Source organism: Pelophylax lessonae (assembly GCF_965119305.1).
Source record: "Pelophylax lessonae genome assembly, chromosome: 7".
NCBI classification, from domain to species: Eukaryota; Metazoa; Chordata; class Amphibia; order Anura; family Ranidae; genus Pelophylax; species Pelophylax lessonae.
This window is the reverse complement of record NC_138774.1, coordinates 238,306,617-238,320,665: the sequence shown is the minus strand read 5'-3', so window position 1 is coordinate 238,320,665 and position 14,049 is coordinate 238,306,617. Positions and strand designations below refer to the sequence as shown.

At 38.4% G+C, this 14,049-nt stretch overlaps 2 protein-coding genes across 2 annotated transcripts in view; both read right to left on the bottom strand.

Moving 5' to 3' along the window:
* Positions 1-7,356, bottom strand: part of LOC309560608 (myosin heavy chain, skeletal muscle-like) — a gene marked incomplete at both ends in the record, with an annotated part of 30,673 nt that extends 23,317 nt beyond the window's left edge. Inside the window, 12 exons of the mRNA XM_082264233.1 lie at positions 3,965-4,139; positions 4,227-4,352; positions 4,447-4,650; positions 4,757-5,065; positions 5,177-5,301; positions 5,417-5,582; positions 5,661-5,844; positions 5,977-6,173; positions 6,274-6,392; positions 6,600-6,726; positions 6,818-7,173; positions 7,332-7,356. Coding sequence (XP_082120359.1) covers positions 3,965-4,139; positions 4,227-4,352; positions 4,447-4,650; positions 4,757-5,065; positions 5,177-5,301; positions 5,417-5,582; positions 5,661-5,844; positions 5,977-6,173; positions 6,274-6,392; positions 6,600-6,726; positions 6,818-7,173; positions 7,332-7,356 — 2,113 coding nt within the window. The remainder of the gene's footprint in view (positions 1-3,964; positions 4,140-4,226; positions 4,353-4,446; positions 4,651-4,756; positions 5,066-5,176; positions 5,302-5,416; positions 5,583-5,660; positions 5,845-5,976; positions 6,174-6,273; positions 6,393-6,599; positions 6,727-6,817; positions 7,174-7,331) is intronic.
* Positions 7,357-7,480: 124 nt separating this feature from the next.
* Positions 7,481-14,029, bottom strand: LOC309560710 (myosin-4-like; the record flags this gene model as incomplete). Its single annotated transcript, XM_082264336.1, has 22 exons — positions 7,481-7,630; positions 7,714-7,890; positions 8,010-8,252; positions 8,353-8,608; positions 8,705-8,841; positions 8,926-9,049; positions 9,234-9,351; positions 9,447-9,534; positions 9,623-9,693; positions 9,793-10,099; positions 10,193-10,363; positions 10,442-10,591; positions 10,696-10,814; positions 10,914-11,052; positions 11,175-11,278; positions 11,386-11,484; positions 11,567-11,630; positions 11,726-11,818; positions 12,832-12,971; positions 13,060-13,216; positions 13,598-13,741; positions 13,829-14,029. The coding sequence occupies 22 exons, from the start codon at positions 14,027-14,029 to the stop codon at positions 7,481-7,483; spliced, it is 3,252 nt and encodes a 1,083-aa protein (XP_082120462.1).
* Positions 14,030-14,049: the final 20 nt, after the last annotated feature.

Here is a 14,049-nt window from a genome sequence, read left to right as displayed (position 1 = left end):
GTGCAAAAAAAAATGCTGTTTTTTATTTTCCTTGCATGTCCCCTTCAGATCTACAGAAACTGCACTTCCAAGTGTACTTACAGTGAACTTGTAGTGCACAGTGGATTTGCCTTTAGTAAATAAAAGCCATTGTCTTCTACTTTAAATCATTACAATATAAAGCACTTCTTTATCACAAACCAGACTGGTGCCCATTTACTGATACTGAATGATAACAGTAAGCAAAATATCTACTGTATCTCTAAGCTCTTAACAGTATTACAGTGTATATTTGCTTAACCTGGTGTGTCATAGAGAATGAAGTTGTTTTTGGAGTCGAGGCACTGAACAGAGAACCCAGATTACTAAACGGCTCCTTCAGGGGTACCGTTACATTTGTATATTTGTATGAAACCGCTACAAAAAATACAGCCCAACATTGCGGTATATTTATAAAGCAGTAAAAATTACATTCACGTAGATGCCAACTGTCCAGGATTTGCCGGAACAATCCCTCATCTTGGTCCTCTATCCCGATATTGCTGTGTCCCAGGGTCAGAGTTGTATAAAGTACTCAAAACCCATACTTGAGTAAAAGTACAAGTGCTCGATCAAAAAGTGACTTGAGTAGAAGTGGAAGTGCTCGATCAAAAAGTGACTTAAGTAGAAGTACTAAAGTATTCAACATTTTATGTATTGCAAGTAGTTTTTTGAAAAATTTTGCTACTCAAGTACTGAAAGTAAAAGTACCAGTAGTTTTGAAAAAAAAATTCGCTGATAATACACATGTTTTGAGCTTCATGAAACCTGCCATCTACTGTTCTGGCAGTGGTAATTTTTATAATTGCCACGAGTAACTATGCAGCACAAAAAAAAAAAATAGTAGAAGAAGAAGTATTGAAATCATCGAAAAAATGTAGTGAAGTAAAAGTGGAAGTAGGAGAAAAAAATTCTTCTCTAGGAAAGTACAGATACCGCCTTTCGGTACTTAAGTACAATAGTGAAGTAGTTCTACTTAGTTACTATACATCTCTGCCCAGGGTTGTGTCTATGCTCAGTAACTCAAAAGAGTATCATAGGTGCAAGTAGATAGTCCCTACATAATTACCTAGAAAGTGGGCATGATCTAGGCAAGGCCAACTGGAAAGTTAGTGTAATCTGGGCAAGCTGCCTGTGAGGTTGGAGTATCAAGTGTGGGCCATGGGTGGGGGTGATTATGGATGGTCTCTACATATCTATGGGTGGCACCACCCAGCAAGTGTGCATGATCTAGGCAGGGTCATCTGGAAAGTGGGCGTAATCTGGGCAGAATTGCTTGGAAGGTGGGCGTAGCAAGTGTGGGCCATTGGCAGGGGTGACAATAGGTGGTCTCTACATAATTAAGGGTGGCACCACCCAGAAAGTGGGCATGATCTAGGCAGGGCCATCTAGAAAGTGGGCGTAATTTGGGTGGAACGTATCATGTATGGGCCATGGTAAGTGTCGACTGGGACAAAGATGTTGGTAAATATGCATTTACCAAACATTCACTATAGGTATATCTTCCTGATTCATGTATTTTAAATTTCAATAATTGATTTACCTGCAGTGAATCTTTTGTTGACTATCTAAATGTACCCCATTGTGTTTGCTTTCTATATTTAATTTTATTTGTTATGGGAAAGGGGTTTATCTTAGATTTTGCTTCTAAATTTTGAATGGCAGGATTACCCATATCTATAGGTATGGGCAAGGATGTTTTTGTGGATATTCATAAAGAGTCTACCCACAATTCTCATTGAATACAGTGATCAGCAAATATACACCATTGCATAAGTAGTTCCATTGGGTATAATCATCAAGGTCTTGGTTTTTTGGTTAAATATTTATTTTATTACTTTTATGTAGTGTGGAAGCCTCCTTAACACACACACTCTGGGCTTCTGTATATTAGTAGGGTTCCTTAAACAGATGCCCTATATTCATGTTCCTTTGTTGAACCAATTTGCTGATTTTTCATAGACTTTTAAGTGGTAGGATAGGCTTCCCATTAACCTTTATGGCCAGCAGCAATCCATGCACACTGCTGTATTTGCCCTCAATCAGGTGTAAACCTATGCAAGTCACAGTGCCTTGCCATTTTGTCTTGGGTGTTTTGGTGTCTCAGCATTGTTCTTAGCATATAGGTTATTTATAGGAATAATATCATACTGTGTATGAAGGAAATCTGTTAATGCTTGTGTTGGCCCAGAGTTATGTTTTAAGTAGCAATTGAAGTTTACCAGTCCTTTAAACATCGCCATCAATTTACCAATGCCTTCTATAATAAGCTGATCAATGCCTGTATTTCGTCATAGGAATGTCCAGTTTCTATGAGTGTCAACCCAGCCTCTTCACGAGGAATTAGGGACAATTAAAACCAATGGTTAATGAACTGACTCCAATGTTGACTTGTGGACCAGTTTAGTACTTGATGTCAGCTGAAAAGTAAATGTAGACTGCACCAGTTGCTTTTTCGAAGTGCACTAATATACACCTTAGGTTTTTTGAAAAGCCACAAGTGGGAGATTTCCATTAAGGGCCAGGCAATCATAAAAGCTGAACTCCAGGCCAAATACAGCGATTAATTACTTATTACTTAGAGGTATTTCACCTTCCAAGAGGTTTGTATTTTTTGTCAATCTAGTCCTGAGCTTTACAGAGCCCCACCAGAATGTACAACCAGGCTGGTGACTTTTCACTGTTGCAGTTAAACAATAAGGCTAGGTCACCTCCCTAGCCCCAGCCTAGGATAGGACAGAGAAGGAGTAGCAGCAGTTTGCCCAATTGCTCAGACTGATCTCTCCTCGTGTTTGCATATGCTGATTCACTGCTGATTCACTGCTAGTACTGACCAACCCTCTGCCAGGGGAATGCTCTACAAGGAATTATACGATACTGATTTTAGGCCATATTCAGGTAATTACAGTAACTGCAGAAAAGTCTTTATTATGTTTTAATGAGTTCATAACTGCATTCATTTCTGTGTTTACATCTACCATTAAAGTAGAAACCATTTAAAGTAGAAACCATTACAAGAAAATTGTGTTTGATAGAATAAAAAGGCCACAACATATTTTAGGAACTTCAATAATTTATTTAAATATTAGCACAATATAATTTAAATACTCTTCATGTTTCTACAACCATTCGTAAGTATTTACTCTTCGCTCTCCTTCTGCAAAAGATAAAGAAAAAAAATGTAAGGTACAAGAAGTAATTTAAAACAAATAAGGTGACATAACATTTAAAAAAAATGCTTCCATACCTTTCCTCCAATGTCACGGCTCTTGGCCCTGAGCTTGTTGACCTGGGACTCAGCAATGTCAGCTCTCTCTTCAGCTTCTTCAAGCTCATGCTGGACCTTCCTGAAGCGGCCCAGGTGAGCATTGGCTTGTTCCTCCTGAAGTACAAGGTTAATCAATTGTCAAATTGCAAGTTGAATTGAAAATTTGGTCTAAAGTCTAACTTGCTTATAATCAGCCTTATCTATGAAGAAAAGGCTTTTCCAAAATGTTTTTCTACAAGAAATGAAGTTTGCACTTACAGATTCCTCAGCCTGTCTCTTGTAAGCCTTGACCTTCAGCTGCAGTTTGTCTACCAAATCCTGCAACCTCAGGATGTTTTTCCTGTCTTCCTCAGTCTGCAAAATAAAAAACATTCAGAATATAAAAGTAATGTTTGTATCAAAAAGGTTTAGCCCAAGAACTACCTAAAAGCAAGCGGTCCTTAGGAATTTTCCATACTGAGTATGTACAGTATACTAAGTTATTTTACCTGGTAGGTCAGTTCCTTAACCCTCCTTTCATATTTGCGAACTCCTTTAATGGACTCAACTCCACGTTTCTGTTCATTGTCCAGCTCATTCTCCAGTTCACGCACCTATGAGGAACATTTTCAGAAAATAAATATTGTTGGAATTTTTATATTTGTCCTCTAATCTTTATTACTTTTGTATTTAAAATACTTACTCTGGTTTCCAGTTTCTGGAGCTGCTTCTTGCCACCCTTCAATGCCAGCTGTTCAGCTTCATCCAGACGGTGCTGCAGGTCCTTCACAGTCTGTTCAAGGTTCTTCTTCATTCTCTCCAGATGGGCACTGGTGTCCTGCTCCTTCTTCAACTCTTCTGCCATCAGAGCAGCCTTGAGTAGTATGGAAAAACAGTCAGTGGGAATGTTGATTTGAGGAGGTAATCTATGCTATGAGTTTGTAGAAGAATGGATACATACATCAGTGATGGCCTTTTTGGCTTTGTCTTCAGCATTTCTGGATTCCTGAACAGATTCCTCCACTTCATTTGTCAGCTGTGCAATGTCACTTTCTAATTTCTTCTTGCTGTTCAGAAGGCTGGTGTTCTAGAAAAACAAATATTTGGGGAATTAGTTAGCATTTATTGAAACAAGGAAACATTTACTGCTAAATGTAATGATATTTATGAGTAGATTATACCTGGGAGTGCAGGAGCTGCAGACGTTCACTGGCATCTAGAAGTTCCTGTTCTGCGATCTTGCGAGACCTCTCTGTTTGTTCCAGAGCAGACCTAGACTCTTCAATCTCAGCTTGTTGCAGATTGTTTCTGCGTTCAATCACAGCAACCTGTTCCTTCAGGTCCTCCTGTCCTCTCAAGGCATCATCTAACTGCAGCTGGGCATCCTATATGACAAAAATGTGTTATCATAAACCAACAATCGGACTACTTTCAATAGAATGAGACTAGAGCTTTGTATTTTATATGATTATTTGAACTTTTTTGGGATACCTTCAGCTGTCCTTGCACATTTCTGAGCTGTTTCTGTGCCTCTGAAGCCTGGCGGTTGGAATGGCTCAGTTGGATTTCAAGTTCATTCAAATCTCCTTCCATCTTCTTCTTCAGTCTCAGAGCATCATTTCTGCTTCTGATTTCAGAGTCCAGTGTGCTCTGCAGGGTGTCGACGGCTCTCTGGCTGTTTCTCTTCAGCTGTTCAATTTCCTCATCCTTCTCTGCAATCTTCCTGTCCACCTCAGATTTGATCTGGTTCAGCTCAAGCTGAACACGGAGGATCTTGGCTTCTTCATGTTCCAATGATCCCTTTAAAAAAGGAACACAATATTTAAAATTAAGTTGGTAGACTGGCACTCAGAAAAGTCATGCCAAAATAAAACCAGTCCATGTTATCTGTATATTTTTCTAGTTGTATACCTCAGCTTCCTCCAGAGCAGCCTGAAGGTCACTCTTTTCCTGTTCAACCTGCTTCCTGGCCTTCTCCAGTTCATTGATGGACTTTCCAGACTCACCAATCTGTTCAGTCAGATCTGAGATCTCCTCTGGTGAAGAGATGGTCAAACAAATGTTACACATCTATTTAGTGCACGTGCCATTCTCATCAATTAAAAGTTATAGAAATAAGTAAGCAAATTTTAAATGTAAGAAATCACATACGTTGCAAGTTCTTGTTCTCGCGTTTCAGGGATTCAACTTGTTCCAGTGCCTCTTCATAAGCATTCTTCAACTTGAAGATCTCAGTGCTCAGGCTGCGAGCCTCTTTCTGAGCAGCCTCCAGTTCAGCCTGACCCTCCTCATACTTCTGCTTCCATTCTGCCAGGACCTGAAAACACGGACATGTATAGGATATGTATCCAAATAATTGAAAGTTATTATAGTTGTATTATGCCTGCACTTTTACCTTATCAAAGTTTCTCTGTTTCTTGTCAAGAGAAGCTGCTGCACTATTCGCTCTCTCCACATCGACCATGAGGTCTTCAACCTCAGACTGCAATCTCTGCTTGGTCTTTTCCAGGGAGGCACACTTGGAGTTCACAGCCTCAACCTGTTCCTCAGCATCCTGCAAACGCTGAGCCAGCTTCTTCCTATAAAGCAAATAAAGAACAATGTTAAGTAATAGTACAATAAGAGTCTGTTGAAAACAAATCTCCCTTTTTTCTATTTTAAAATCAATAAAAATATAAAAATAAAAACACATTTCCTGAGTTTCAACTTACTTGGCCTCCTCCAGCTCCTCTGTGCGCTGAATGGCATCAGTTTCGTATTTGGTCCTCCACTGGGAAACTTCACCATTAGCCTTGGAAAGAGAACGTTGAAGCTCAGCCTTGGCTTCCTGTTCCTCCTCATATTGCTCGCGGAGCAAGTCATTGTCATGGCGAGCAGACTGCAGGGCATGGGCAAGGGCATTCTTGGCCTGGAATATGCAGATAAGAAATATGTGAAATACATGTAATGACATTGTAGGAAATGTACTGTTTTAATCTTTTTTGTTTAACTTAACATCACAATGTTACCTTTGACTCTTCTTCAAGCTGTCTCTTGAGTTCCTCAACCTGCTGAGTGAAGCCCTGTTTGCCTCTGGATAACTGAGAAATTAGAGACTCCTTCTCTTCAAGCTGGCGAGACAGCTCACCTAGAATTATATGAAAGCAATATCACATAGTATGAAAAACAATGCATTTAATAGACAGACACATCAGTGCATGTTGTCAAGTATTTCTTCACTTTTGTGAATTCTCTTTAGTTTATGCCTTTGGTTTTCTTCAACATTTTATTATATATATTTCATTATATTGTTAAATATATTACTTCTATTGTATGAGTACAGTAATTAACCTACCAGTCTCAGTCTGCAGACGAGCCCTCTGGGTAGTGAGGTCATTAAGTAAACGCAGATGTTCATCATCCTTAGACTTAACTTCACTCAGTTGGTCCTCAAGCACACGGTTAACTTTTTCAAGGTTGGCCTACAAGAACATTTAGTAAAATCATTGTCTTCATTCCAGAATAAGAATTAAAAAAGAATAAAGAAACATGTATTTTCAAGAAATGACTTACCTTCCCTTTAGAGATGCTCTCCAGGTTGCTTGCAAGGTCATCAACCTCCATCTTCAGCTCACTCTTCTCTTTCTCCAGCTTCTGCTTAACACGCTGCAGGTTGTCAATCTGTTCCCCAAGCTCAGCAACACTGTCAGCATGCTTTTTGCGCAGAGCAGAAGCAGTGGCTTCATGTTGAAGAGTGGCTTCTTCCAGGTCACGTCTCAGTTTCTGGAATTCAGCTTCACGCTTCTTGTTCACCTCAATCTGGGCAGATGTTGCACCACCAGCTTCCTCAAGTCTTTCACTGATTTCTTCAAGTTCTCTGGAGAGATCAGCTCTCTGTTTCTCAACCTTGGCACGTGCTGCCCTCTCAGCTTCAATTTCCTCCTCAAGTTCTTCAATGCGAGCCTAAATAAAGCAGGTTATTATTATTGGGATTTTAAAATTCATAGTTAAATAATAAGAAATCAGTATAATGATATTAGGATCCTGTAATCCATCCTTTACCTGTAGTTCCTTTATTTTCTTCTGCAGTTGAGATCCAAGGGATTGTTCATCCTCAATCTTTCCCTGCAATTGGCTGACTTCAAAGTCCTTCCTGTGAATCAAGGTTAATACAAATTACCAAGGCTGATTGTATTTTCAGGTTTTTCTTAAAAAAAAAATAGATGGGAGCACTCCTTACTTTTTTAGCTTTTCATCAGCTTGCTGCTTATCATTTTCAAGATCCACAACGGTTTCCTGGGACAGTTTTAGGTCACCTTCCAGCTTTCTCTTGGCCCTCTCCAGGTCAAGACGAAGTTTCTTCTCTTGTTCCAGGGAACCTTCCAGCTAGAAGTACATACATTTATTTGCATAATTTGGCCTCTTTTTAAATACACAATAGATTAGAAATTCTGTTTTAAGATACTCACATCATCTACTTGCTGTTCCAGCTTTGTCTTTGCTTTGGTCAAGGAGCTGACTTTGTCTTCCTCAGCTTGAAGGTCATCAAGAGTTTGCTGATGAGCCTCCTGAAGAGCTTTCTTTTCCTTGGTGAGTTTGGAGACATTTTCATCAAGAGATGCCAATTCTTCAGTAAGATTTTTAACCTATAAATAAGGGAACAAAGATTAAAATACATACCGATAATTTTATTGTATTAGGAAGTAGACTTTGCATTTGTGTATTTGAATCAGAAAGTGGACTTTACGTTTCTTGTTGCTTATACCTTATTTTCTGTTGCATGTTTTTCTTTTTCTACTTTTGCCAGAGTGAGTTCCAGGTCATCAATGTCTTTCTTTAGCTCTGAGGTTTCATCTTCCAGTTTCCTTTTCTTAGCTGTCAGTTCAGCGTTGCTTTCTTCTTCATCTTCAAGTCTCTCATTGAGCTCCTTGAGTTTTGATTCAAGTTGAATCTTGTTCTTGATGAGACCTTCACATCTCTCCTCAGCATCAGCCAGAGTCTCAGATTCCTGTTGAAAACAATTTTCTTTTAGGCAACTGGGAATTTTTTGGATGGGTATCACTAAAAATTGTTTTTCTAACAGTGTTTTGCTATGTAATTCTACCTACCGACTGGACTTGGAGCTGTAAGTCATTCTTTTCCTGCAGCAAGGAAACCAGTTTCTCCTCTAGTTCCTTCTTCTTGGCCTCTGACTTAGCCAGAGCATCCTTGATCTTTTCAAACTCCTCCTTTATGTTGGCCATTTCCTTCTCAGTCTCAGCACTCTTCAGGAGAGGCTTAATCTTGAAGTACAGCTTCATCCATGGCCAGTGTTTGACATTCATGAATGATCTGACATTGTACTGGATGATAAAGATGGCTTCCCTGTGTAGAAAATAGGTAACATTTTTGGTTGTTTTCTTGCCTTACTAATGAAGGTAGATCTGTACTGCATTCAATTAAGGACATGATAAATGTTACCTTCTTTCCATCATCTTTTTGAACTCAATTCTCATCAAGAAACCTCTGCAGAGGGCCTGAGTACGAGTGATAAGTTCTGCCAGCTTTTCATCTCTCATCTCTTCCAGGGTACCCAGGAGACCAGCTTTGAAGAATACCTTCAGAAAAAAAATAGTCATTTTAAATTAAAATATTAGAAACTGTTAGATTTACCATTTTTTGGGAGTTTCTGTCTGTCATACCTTGGTGTGGCCAAATTTGTACTGAGTGTGGTCAACATCAATGGAGCCCAAGAGTTTTTCTGATGCCTTCTTGCTATCAATAAACTGACCATCTGGGATTGCACTGGCATTCAGGACCTTGTAACTTTAGAAAAAAGAACATTATGGAATGGTTAACGATTATTCTCAAAGTGTATAATAACCCATACATAGCCAAATAATGAAAACGTTCTATTTAACTCCCAAACCTAATGGCACTGTTCACCCCTAATAATTCAATAGTTTCTATAAGATATACAAGTATGTTTACAATGTGCATGAAAATTTACCGTTGCTTAAAGTCAGCATAAATAATTCTGCTGGGGAATCCCTTTCTGCAAATTCTGATACCTTCCAATACACCGTTACATCTCAGTTGGTGAATGATCAGGTGGTTATCCATAATACCTGTGAAAATCATAAATGTCAGTAGTGACCACAAAAACTATAGTGCCTTCCTAATATTTAGTGTTTGCAGCATGAAAAGGATAATAAAATTGTACCTGGAGTTTTGGTCTCATTGGGGATCAGACAACGCACAAAGTGAGGGTGAGTGCTTTTCAAGTTGGTCATAAGCTTGTTCAAGTTTTCCTATAACACACACACACAATATAAATTAGGATTTTCTGCTATGACAGAAATTACGTAAGTCTTTATGCAGATAAAAAGTAATACTTACTCTGAACAGAGCAGACACAGTCTGGAAGGAGCCTCCCTTCTTCTTCTTTCCTCCTTTGCCACTGCTAGCCTCTGTAAATAAAACACAATGGGAGAGTCATCACAGATATGAATTTAAATGTAAAAGTACAAAAAAGCTTAAAGTAGGAAAGGAACAGGCAAGCTACTCACCATCAGCAGCATTGATGGTGGAGTAGAGCAAGGACAGCAGTTTCATTGAAGATTTCTGGTACAGCTGGATAACAGATTCATTCAATGGATCCTTATTCTTGTCAAGCCAGCCAGAGATGTTGTAATCCACAGTACCAGCATAGTGCACAAGAGAGAAGTGAGCCTCAGCCTTTCCTTTGCCAGGTTTGGGCTTCTCAAAGTTCTTGCACTTGCCAAGATGCTGCTCATACAGCTTGTTCTTAAAGGATGTGTCAGTGGCCTTGGGGAACATGCACTCCTCTTCAAGGATGGAGAAGATGCCCATAGGCTGATAATAAATGATCAGTGTTACTTTAAATCTGTCACAACACATAATTCTACATTTTTGGTTTCATAATAACTTTTCCACATGTGAAATTACCTTCTCAATAAGCTCAATGCAGGCAGCCAAGTCCATACCAAAGTCAATGAACTCCCAGTCAATACCTTCCTTCTTGTATTCCTCTTGCTCCAGGACGAACATGTGGTGGTTGAAGAACTGCTGTAACTTCTCATTGGTAAAGTTGATACAGAGCTGTTCCAAGCTGTTATACTGTATGTAAAATAAAGAAATGAGAAATGGTCCTTTGCTTTAAAAGGCATTCAAAGCTCAAACTGTTCAAGAACTTACATCAAAGATTTCAAATCCAGCAATATCCAGCACACCAATAAAGAACTGTCTTGGCTGTTTGGTGTCAAGCTGCTGGTTGATACGAGTGACCATCCACAAGAAGAGTTTTTCAAAAACGGACTTGCAGAGGGCACCAACAGAGTTGTTGACCTAAAGAGGAGAGCAAAAATCATGTGTTTCGTCACAATCATATATTATGGAAAACATAGTTATCTTTGAGAATGTATTTATTTTATTTCTTGATTTTATCATACCTGAGGTACAGTTTGTCCCTTGGTGACAAACTCATTGCCGACCTTTACTCTGGGGTAGCACAAAGCCTTCAGCAAATCAGCAGAGTTGTAACCCATCAGATAAGCAATCTTGTCAGCAACTGGAGATAAGACATATAGAATGAGATAAATCCTAAAATGACATGGGAAGATGAAAAAAAAAAAAAATCATAAAATAATTTGAAAAACAAAAGACAAACCCTCAGTGCCATCTGGCTCGGCCTGCTCCTCCCTCTGCTTCTGCTTGAACTTCATGTTGCCGTGATGCATGACTGCACCAGTCAACTTGTAGATGCCGACCTTTTCTTCTGGGGTGAATCCAAGGATGTCAATGGCAGTCTGATGGAAAAATAGCTCTGGTTATTTAGTGCCTAGTAACAGATTCTGTACATCTGTGGAAATTGTACAATCTGTGTAAAACTGAAAAAAGTTTTTTTTGTTCCAAGATTTCAACAACTTACATCTGTGGCGATCAACTCCTCTTCATCATCAATACTCTTCACAACAATTTCACCCTGGCTGATTGAGGGGTAGTCGTATGGGTTGGTGGTAACAAGAAGCATCTCTGAACACAAACACATATAAAATGATAAGTTCTATATTCAATTACACATGCTTATGGTTTGCATTTCTCATTTCTTGTCTATTATCTGAATGGAAATATGAGCTTACCAACAACCTCTGGTTTCTTATTTGTCAAGATCTGGTAGAAGATGTGGTAGCTTCTTTCAGCTGACAGCTGGAATGTTACTCTGGACTTCTCCAGCAGATCTATAAAATTGCATAGTAGTAGTTATGTGAACATATGTGAGAAACTACAAAATGAGAAGAACTTGGAGGATTTCGTTCTTACATGTTTCAATATCAGCTGAAGACAGTTTTCCAGTGGTACCAAAGTGGATTCTGATGAATTTACCCTAAACATGACAAGAGAAGATTAGAAAGGAGTTCATGCAATATGAGTTCCTAGGGATGAGTAACTAATGAACATATAGATCTCATATATACTTACAAAACGAGAGGAGTTGTCATTTCTTACAGTCTTGGCATTACCGAAGGCTTCCAGCAGAGGGTTAGCCTGGATGATTTGATCTTCCAGATTACCCTAAAGATAAAGAAGTACAAAGATTTAGGAGACAAGTAAAACAGGTAAAAGTTATTAGAACAAGCAAAAAGGGAAAGAAAATCAGAAAACGCAAGTCCTATCTGGGGCTACTACATGTTGTACTTTGGTGCATTGATTATACAAGTACAAGGCCTTTTAAACCAGTCTGAGCAAGCAACTTTTTATGTAGTAAATAACATCCCAATTACATTAGCATTTTCACAGTCAGATACCAATATAGTTTGAGTACAGGATACATTAACTGTGAAGGACAGGACTGTAATCGGAGCATAGTTATACTTGTTGTCATACTTGGCTGTCATGAATCTCTGTGCGTTGACACTCAGCACATCTCTAAAATTACATAACTTTGTTAACACATATTTACTAAGTAAAATAGTCCCTAAGCACGCAAAGAAAGCATCTAGAATTTTTAATATGAATACTATGACTTTAGTTTGTATTCCAACAAGAGGATGTAGCATGCTATTACTTAGGAGCATTCCACAACCTAACCATGTTGACCTTTAAAAACCCTTCCCAAATTAATTGTAAAATATTATTTTCCTGCTATGCAGCTTTTTATTCCCTTTTCCTTTTCACAATCATGGTAGAAAATAATGATTTCACAATTTTTTTACATCGATTTTGGATATATCTATGAATTATTAATCACCTTTAACTTGTCTTTTTTCCAAATCGGACAAGTACAGTTTTTATTTTTAACCTTTCCTATCAGGGAGACCTGCCATGCTTTTTACTAATTTAGTTTAGATTGCCTTTGTACTCTCTCTAAATCTTTAAGGTCTTTATAATAGTACATTACCCAAAACTGTATTCCATACTCAAAATGTGATCTTAGTGATTTACGTGGGATAATACCTACATATAGCATGTGTTTTCATCTCATCTCTATACTGCTGCTTGCAATTGAGTGCATTTGTTTAGCTAACCAACTCCTTTTCCAAGATTTTTTTTTATTTTTTAATAATAGTTGAAAGCTTAGTACGCACCTTTATGCTGCTGGCGGAATCCTTCTTCTTAGTGTCGCCAATAGCTGCAATTGTTGCAAAGTACTGGATGACACGCTTGGTGTTGACAGTCTTTCCAGCACCAGATTCACCGGTAATCAGGACAGACTGATTTTCACGATCTGCAAAAAATGCAAATGTGGATTTAAATCATGTATGTGGCTCCTGAAAATATCAAATAAACATTCACAATAAGACAAGCCCAAGTACCTGTGAGCATAAACTGATAAGCGTTATCAGAGATGGAGAAGATGTGTGGTGGAGCTTCCATACGCTTCTTGCCTCTGTAGCCAGCAACCACCTTAGGGTCATACACTGGCAGCCACTTGTAGGGGTTGACAGTGACGCAGAAAAGCCCAGAGTATGTCTGTAATACATTATAAAGTATATGATGTTAGTTTGAAAAACAACTGTGGTTTCTTAAAATGTCTCGTTACCTAAACTAAAAATTCATATTTTACCCCAAAATATAAAATCCATTGAAGCCAAGTATAAGGATTTCTTGTATTTTCTTTACATTTAGCAACCAGATTCATACTTTCAGATTAAAGCTGTTATTTTACAGAGTAGGTTTAACTTTATTAGGAAGTTTAGATGCCAGTCATCAACTAATGCAAAAAAAAAAATTCTAAAGATTTTTAATATTTTTTTTTATATAAATTAGTATGTATTATTAGGATTGTTGCAATAGCTCTTATCTACATTTTATTTGAACTCCTGTTTTTTTTTTCTAGATATTGGGACTTACGTAGATCATCCAGGCTGCGTAACGTTCTTTGAGGTTATACAGCACAGAAGCTTCATTCAGGTGAGTCATCATCGCCATGTCTTCAATTTTATCGTACTTGGGAGGATTCTGGGGGTAAACTTGGCCTTCTTTGACTGTTACAGTCTGAAATAGAAAATAATATGTTTAATACATAGTTTTTAATCATGTTTAGTACTTGATTTATTCAGAAAATTTTGTTATAATAGTTACCCTGCCATCATCAGTCTTCACAGTGATTTTTCCATCTTCGCGAGCGGTGACCAAACCCTTCACGTAAAGTTCCTTTTGGTCATCCACGTAACAGGTGTTCTTGGCATCAAAAGGCTTGTTCTGGGCTTCCAGTCTTTCTTTATCAGTCTTACGGAGGTACTGGGCGGCATCGCCGAAAACCGCCATTTCACCGTCACCCATGGCTGCTGGTTTCTGTGTGA